This window comes from Sardina pilchardus, chromosome 5, assembly GCF_963854185.1.
Source record: "Sardina pilchardus chromosome 5, fSarPil1.1, whole genome shotgun sequence".
Classification (NCBI taxonomy): Eukaryota; Metazoa; Chordata; class Actinopteri; order Clupeiformes; family Clupeidae; genus Sardina; species Sardina pilchardus.
The window spans coordinates 31,562,869-31,570,368 of NC_084998.1; the positions used below are offsets into that span (position 1 = coordinate 31,562,869).

The window sequence follows — 7,500 nt, forward strand, 5'->3', positions numbered from 1 at the left end:
AGTATTTGGGGAGACATCTGAAGACTTGAACATGGTTCCTCTGACTGTATCTGTTTGGTTTCTCTGAGTGTATTTGTGTGTTGTAACATCTGAAGATTTGGGACATGATCCCTTTGACTGTATCCATTTGTGTGTTCTAAAGGGTTAGACATTTTCATTCTGAATGAATGCATCTGTGTGTTATATCAGAGGTGAAGTATGTAGAGCCCCTCTATGTGAAACTGCATAATACTATAATGATAATAATAATGATAATAATAATAATAATAATAATAATAATGCAATTTATTCATATAGCTCTTTTCAAGCATATGCAAATCAGGCTCTCACACTGGCTCTGACGGACTGGCTCTGTAAGTGTGTGTGTGTGTGTGTGTGTGTGTCTGTGTGAGAGTGTGTGTGGATGACGTTGGGCCTTTGGGCCTGACAGTTTGTCTGTGGGTAAGTGTGAGTGAGTGTGTGTGGATGCAGTTGGGCCTTTAGGCCTGACAATGTGTGTGTGAGTGTGTGTGGATGGTGTTGGGCCTTGGGGTGTACTGGCCAGTGTTGAGCCGGTGTGTGAGGGGGAAGTAGACCAGTCAGATCCTGTTGATAGCAGCTGCAATCTTGCCTTACAGAGAGTATGATAACATCCTCCCTCTCCTGGAGCAGCAGTACACACCCAGGTACACTCACAAAAACATCACATACACACACACACACACACACACACACACACTCGCATGCACTCACACATACTGTACACACACACACACGCGCATTTCATATACGCATGCACATACAGTACGTATGCACGCACACATGCACACACACACACACACACATTCATACACGCACGCACACATGCAAGTTCACACAGACAAACAGAGCCACACAAACACACTCACACCTGTCTGGATCTGAACTTTGCCATAGAGAGGAGGTCGCGCCCATCCCGGGCATTGAGCAGCATGGCAACCCGGTTGCTAAGGGCTCGGACTCGCCCAACTCGTTCCTGGACCAGGAGTGCCGCCGGCGGTTCCCTCTGCTGGAGGAGGACGCGGTTCTGTACTGCTACGAGTACGACCAGAACCACCAGAACCACCAGGGCCCACCGCCCGTCCGCCGAGACAGCACACCCACCTACGGTACACACACACACACACACACACACACACCACACACACACACACACACACACACACACACACACACACACAGAACCAGGCCCCACCGCCCGTCCGCCGAGACAGCACACCCACCTACGGTACACACACACACACACACACACACACACACACACAGAACCAGGCCCCACCGCCCGTACACCGAGACAGCACACCCACCTACGGTAGACCACGCGCTGCTGGGTCCTAAAGCCCTCACCCGTCTGCACACCCATCTCTCTGTCTGTCTGTCTGTCTGTGCTGTGTACATGTGTGAGAGTGTATTTGTGTCGTTCCACGGCAAAACCAGTCGCTTGTCGCAACAGGCGTTTCTGAGAAAAATGGCCATTTATGTCACTTGTGCTAAAATCGTGGATTTTTTTTTGTAAGTGTTTTGAAACAGTGGGAGGTCTACACTGTACGGCCGTGAATACATTTCGCCGAAAAACTGACCTTTTGTAGTCTAAAAACGTGAGTTTGTTGAGGTGAGAAAGTTAGAGGAAGCAGGAAGTTAGAGGCGTCTCGTTTTCGCCGCTCTATTCCAATATTTACGGTAATTGCACTCATTGACAACCACCAAGCCATCCGTGTGCTGTGTCGTTGATACAAGTACCGTAAATCTTGTAATAGCGGCGACCTTACAAAGCGTTCGTGAGTGTTGAGCCGACGGTTAACTTCAGAGGCAGATTTCTCCGTTTTTCTATTGGCATGACAGGATGAACTCAACTCCTTTGAATGTTTATATTTCAGTAATATGACGTTCAATTCATTAGATATAGGTATCGTTTTGAAGGTTGATTATGCCCCTTCCTGAAAACGTAATAACTTTGATTTTGAAAATTTGGACATTGTCAATGATTTCGCCGTGGAAGGTCACATTTGAGTTCTCTGCCATTCCTTTGGAGTTTGATTGAGTCTGATTGATTGCATTTGTCTACTCTATTATAAATATTATTTTTATTTTGTTTATGTTTATTATAATTGTTTTGTTTATTATGATTATTATGTTATGTTATGCTATACATGTGCCTGCTTCTTTGACTGCTCTTACTGTTCTTTCCCACTATTCACTATAAACACACAGACACTATGAGCCCCCAGAACTGTCACACACACACACACACACACACACACACACACACACACACACACACACACACACACACACACACACACACACACACACACACACACACACACACACACACACACTGTGAGCCCCTAGACTGGGAACTATAAGACATCCCCACTCCCAGTAAAATCCCCCCTCTCCACAATGGTCTGTAAAAAAATCAGGTCAATACAAATCTTTCTGCTAAATGTGGGTTGTAATTGCAGTCTGATGCTTCTGAAGCAGTAGAACAGAATGTGATGATTACGAGTGGAGCCAGTGGGGGCTGTGTTTGACCAGTGTAATGATTAATTCATCTAACTGCCTACTGGCTCGGATCGCAAACAAATACAAATATTAGCAAATAACCCTGGGGAGGATGGGTCAGACTAGCTGCCCTGTGTGTGTGTGTGTGTGTGTGTGTGTGCGTGTGTGTGTGTGTGTGTGTGTGTGTGTGTGTGTGTGTGTGTGTGTGTGTGTGTGTGTGTGCCTGTGTGTGTGTGTGCTCGTGTGTGTGTGTGTGTGTGTGTGTGTGTGTGTGTGTGTGTGTGTGTGTGCGTGCGTGAGTGCTCGTGTGTGTGTGTGTGTGTGTGTGTGTGTGTGTGCTCGTGCGTAAGTAAGTGTGTGTGTGTGTGTGTGTGTGTGTGTGTGTGTGTGTGTGTGTGCTCACATGTCTGTGTGGTTTCAGGCCGGCTGCGGCCCATCTCCATGCCAGTGGAGTGTAACTGGGGGGGAGATTATGAAGACCCCGCCCTGCTGAAGAGAGAGTTTAGAAGAGGTGGGTGATGGACAGAGAGAGAGAGAGAGAGAGAGAGAGAGAGAGAGAGAGAGAGGAGGAGAGGGAGAGCGAACTGAAAGGGGATTCAAACTGAGCTCTCTCTTGTGATAAGATCAAGCTGAGATGCTGATTGTCACTGACAGATCACACTGCTATCTCAGCTCCCCAGAACACCCCCACCCACCCATCCCCCCCACCTGCCCCCCACCCACACCCACCCCTCCAAACATACACACACACCCCTCCAAACACACACACCTTCCCAGGCTCTCCCCGTCCCTTCTCCCTGTCTCTCTACTCCTCCCTCTCTATCTTCCCCTCTCTCTGTCCATCTCTCTGCATCCCTCTCTTCTCTCTCTCTATCCCTCCCTCTCTATCCTCTCCTCTCTCTCTATCCCTCTGCACCCCTCTCTCCTCTCTCTCTATCCCTCTCTATCATCTCCTCTCTCTGTCCTCTCCTCTCTCTGTCCATCTCTCTGCATCCCTCTCTCCTCTCTCTCTATCCCTCTCTCCCTCTGCTTATCCTCCGGCTCGTCCTTTGTCTCCACTCTGGCTTCCACCGTCTCGCCTCGCTTCTTTTTCTCTCTTTTTTCGCTTCTTTGTCTAAGTATCTGAAGGTATTCCATTGCCATGGCAACTCTAAATGGGTGGTGTCTTCCCCAGCTCACTGCCACCTGATTGGCTGGCGGTAGGTCCAGTGACAGCCAGAGTGGGAGATAAGCTTCCTGTGTTTTTGTGTTGCTGTTGCTGATGCTGATGATCTGGTCTTCAGTTGCAGACACATGCTTGAGCATCCTGTGTGTTTATATTGATATGGATGTGAGACAGGCTATGTGTTTATTGATATGTATGTGAGACAGGCTGTGTGTTTATATTGATATGTTTGTGAGACAGGCTGTGGTGTTTAAATTGATATGTGTGTGAGTCAGGTTGTGGTGTTTATATAGTGAGACATGCTGTCGAGTTTATATTTATATGTATGTGAGACAGGTTGTGGGGGTTATATTGATATGTATGTGAGACAGGTTGTGGGGTTTATATGTAGCCTATGTGAGACAGGCTGTGGTGTTTATATGTACAGTATGTGAGACAGGCTGAGGTGTTTTCCAGTCAGACATGCGCAGTGTTGGGTTTTACACGCTGGTCCACAGAATGACCACAACCCCCTGCAGCAGGCTGAGATGACGACCCTGTGGAGTGAGTGGACATTTGGGTTATTTTTGCATCGACTGGCGTAGTGATTGACCTCATGCTCAGGCCAATTGATGTCTTCACTCAGTTAGACTGGAGATCAGTCAAGCACAGCAGACAGAGAGGTCGAAGGTCGTTTAAACAGAAGCTCCTGCTGGACTACATCTGGCATTGAGATGCCTAATATCTGGCAGACCAATGCCAGAGCAGTGCCAGACCTGGCCCAGATCCATTCCAGAATCAGAGCATTTCAGAGAGGGTGTATCTGGGATATGTAGTCTTTTTAAAGTTATATCCAGTCCAGAATCACTGTATTTTAGAGAGGTTGTATCTGGGATTTGTAGTCTTTTTGAGTTACAGTATATCTATTCCAGTTATACCCAGTACAGTGCCAAGCAATGATGCATTTATGAATAATAGGAAACTTTGTTACAAACATTTCAATTGAAGACATTGCTACCATTATTTTCCTTTACACGCCAGAGACTTCAGCGTGATCATCAATAATGCTTTTGAACACTGGGGTTCTTGCAGCCCGCAGAGAGCAGTTGACTCTTAACAGCTATCTGACTCAACAGGGCATGTTTGGTAGGAATCTCTGTAGCCACAAGTTAATAGGTGTTTTTACCTGTAGCGAAGTCAGAGTTCACTAGTGTTCGTACCGGCAGTTAGAGTTCCAGACTAGTGTCCATGCCTTAACGTACCGTACCAGCAGGTAAAGTTCACAGGTGTTCTTACCTGTAGTTAGTTCACAGGTGTTCGTACCTGCAGTTTACAGGTGTTCATACCTGCAGAGGTAATAGGTGTTCTTACCTGTAGTTAGTTCACGGGTGTTCATATCTGCAGAGGTTACAGGTGTTCACCTGTGGCGTTGTTCTCCACTCAGAGAACTCCCTGCTGCGTTACGTCAGCGAGGACAAGCCCACGCCCGAGGAGTATCTGATTGGCCGCAGCAGTAGTAGGCGGAGCCGCAAGAAGAATGAGAAAGGAGGAAGTCCCTCCCACTATGCGTTAGTCCCCGCCCTCCAGATGGACATGATGCGACAGGACACGCTGGTCACGCCCACCTCAGAGTCTGCATCCATTCACCACGTGAGTGACACACATACTGTACACATACACACACACACACACACACAGACACACTATTTGCCCACATCAGAGTCTGCATCCATTCACCATGTGAGTGACACACACACACACACACACCTCAGTATATTTAAATATTTACATAAACCCGCTTATTTCTTTACTCATTTCCTAAGTAAAAAAGCGTAAAGCAATTGATTTATTTACAGTAAATTTATTTTGTATTCCATTTCATAGAACAGAGCTTTACTGTATATTTGCAATATACTGTCTAGATTTGCATACTGTCCAGCTCCATGCATAGAAAACCGTGTACATACTGCGAGCTGTTGTTGTGTGGGTCTGTGGTTGCCTCTGTGGCTGTGTTGTGTGGGTCTGTGGTTGCCTCTGTGGCTGTATTGTGTGGGTCTGTGGCTGCCTGCAGTATGTGGCTGTGTTGTTGAGGGCACATACAGTAATAGCCTGATGGGTTCTTGCGTCCTGTTTTACTGCAGATGTTTGATCAGGCGTCGCTGCTGTCAAGGTCAAAGAAGAAACTCAGAGGTAAGATTTACAAACATCTCCCAATGTCCTTCTGCTACCAAAGAAATGTCTACCCATCTACAGTACTGTTTCCAAAGAAAAGCTCCTTTGACAGATGTGCACTTGCAGAAGCATTTTTTTGCCACTTGCGGTTCAGATAAACAACCCATAACATGCTGTTAAAATAAACAACCCTTGTTTACCTGAATGTTGTGGGCAAGTGGGTGGGATGCCAGACATGACATTAGAGATCGAGCGCAGAGAGATGGTGGGTGTAAAGGTTTGTGTCCTGTGAGTGTACGGTACACAGGGGAGGGCCGCTGCCGTGGCCAAAGGCCGGCCATTACGCGGTGTTTACAGGCCACTGCTGCGGTGGCTAAAGGCCATGGATGTTTGCAGGCTAGCTAGTGCAGGGGGTTATTCAGTGCTCTCCATTAGTGACCACAGCACCTCTCCTCTCCTCCCTTCCCTCTCCTCTCCTCTCATCCTCTCTTTATCCCTCACTCATCCCTCTTTTCCTCCACTCTCACTCTCCCCTCTCCTCCTCCTCTCTTTCACTCTCCTCTCACCTCTCTCATCATCTCACCTCCTCCTCTCCTCTCCTCCCCCCCTCCTCCTCCTCTCCTCCTCTCTCCTCCTCTCCTCCTGTAGTGGGTTCTCTGTCGTCCATCAGTAAGCGGCGTATCTCCTGTAAGGACCTGGGCCAGGCCGACTGCGAAGGCTGGCTGTGGAAGAAGAAGGACGCTAAGAGCTACTTCTCTCAGAAGTGGAAGAAGCACTGGTTCATCCTCAAAGACTCCTGCCTCTACTGGTACATAAACGAGGAGGTGAGAGAGGCCCTCACTGCAGACAAAGGCCCTTCCAGCCGTCGCTTATGTCTGTTTACCTGTTGTAAATATTATGGAGTGGGACATTTAAAGGGGAGTTAGAATGAGGGTGCTTTGCTGAAAGTTTAAACATTATTTTAAAAATGTAGTTTCTTTAAAAGTGTTTTTTTATCCCGTGATATTGTTATTATTATTTATATTGTTTTCATTATTACTATATATTTATGTTTTATGTAGATTTTGCTTAAAGTTTTGAACTATATTTGAAACCAATTTAGTGTTCATGCACTGTGAGTCTCTTTGGCGCCTGTCAAATACCATAAACATAAGCATGTAATTGAAAAGCGAGTGCGTGAACGTCCTCGTCACTGAGAGTGTGTGTGTGCCTGACAGGATGAGAAGGCTGAAGGCTTCGTCAGTCTCCCCGAGTTTAAGATCGACCGCGCCAATGAGTGCCGGAAGAAGTAGTGAGTGTCTCAAACCTTATTTACATCATGCCACTCATCCTTGTCCATGAAATGTTCTTTATCAATATCATACTCATCCTCGTCTGTGAAGTGTTCTTTATCAATATCATACATCTTCATCTGTAAGATGTTCTATATAAATATCTTCATCTGTAAGATGTTCTTTATAAATAAGATACTCTGCCACAGTGACATGTGTTATGTTATAGGGCTGCAAGACAGATGGCACAAACATATAGGGAGGACATGCTCTAAATATCTTAATACACCCTATACGCATACGTACTGTATATATCTACATACTCTAAATTCTTATCAGCACCTCTTCTTGATAGTGTCTAACTGTTGGGCATTGCATGGTGTGTATATA

At 46.5% G+C, this 7,500-nt stretch overlaps 1 protein-coding gene across 1 annotated transcript in view; it reads left to right on the forward strand.

Moving 5' to 3' along the window:
• The window catches only part of cnksr2b (connector enhancer of kinase suppressor of Ras 2b), a 65,164-nt gene that overhangs the window by 45,186 nt on the left and 12,478 nt on the right, over positions 1 to 7,500 (forward strand). Inside the window, exons 11-16 of the mRNA XM_062537250.1 lie at positions 618 to 665; positions 916 to 1,127; positions 5,112 to 5,317; positions 5,809 to 5,857; positions 6,488 to 6,663; positions 7,057 to 7,130. Coding sequence (XP_062393234.1) covers positions 618 to 665; positions 916 to 1,127; positions 5,112 to 5,317; positions 5,809 to 5,857; positions 6,488 to 6,663; positions 7,057 to 7,130 — 765 coding nt within the window. The remainder of the gene's footprint in view (positions 1 to 617; positions 666 to 915; positions 1,128 to 5,111; positions 5,318 to 5,808; positions 5,858 to 6,487; positions 6,664 to 7,056; positions 7,131 to 7,500) is intronic.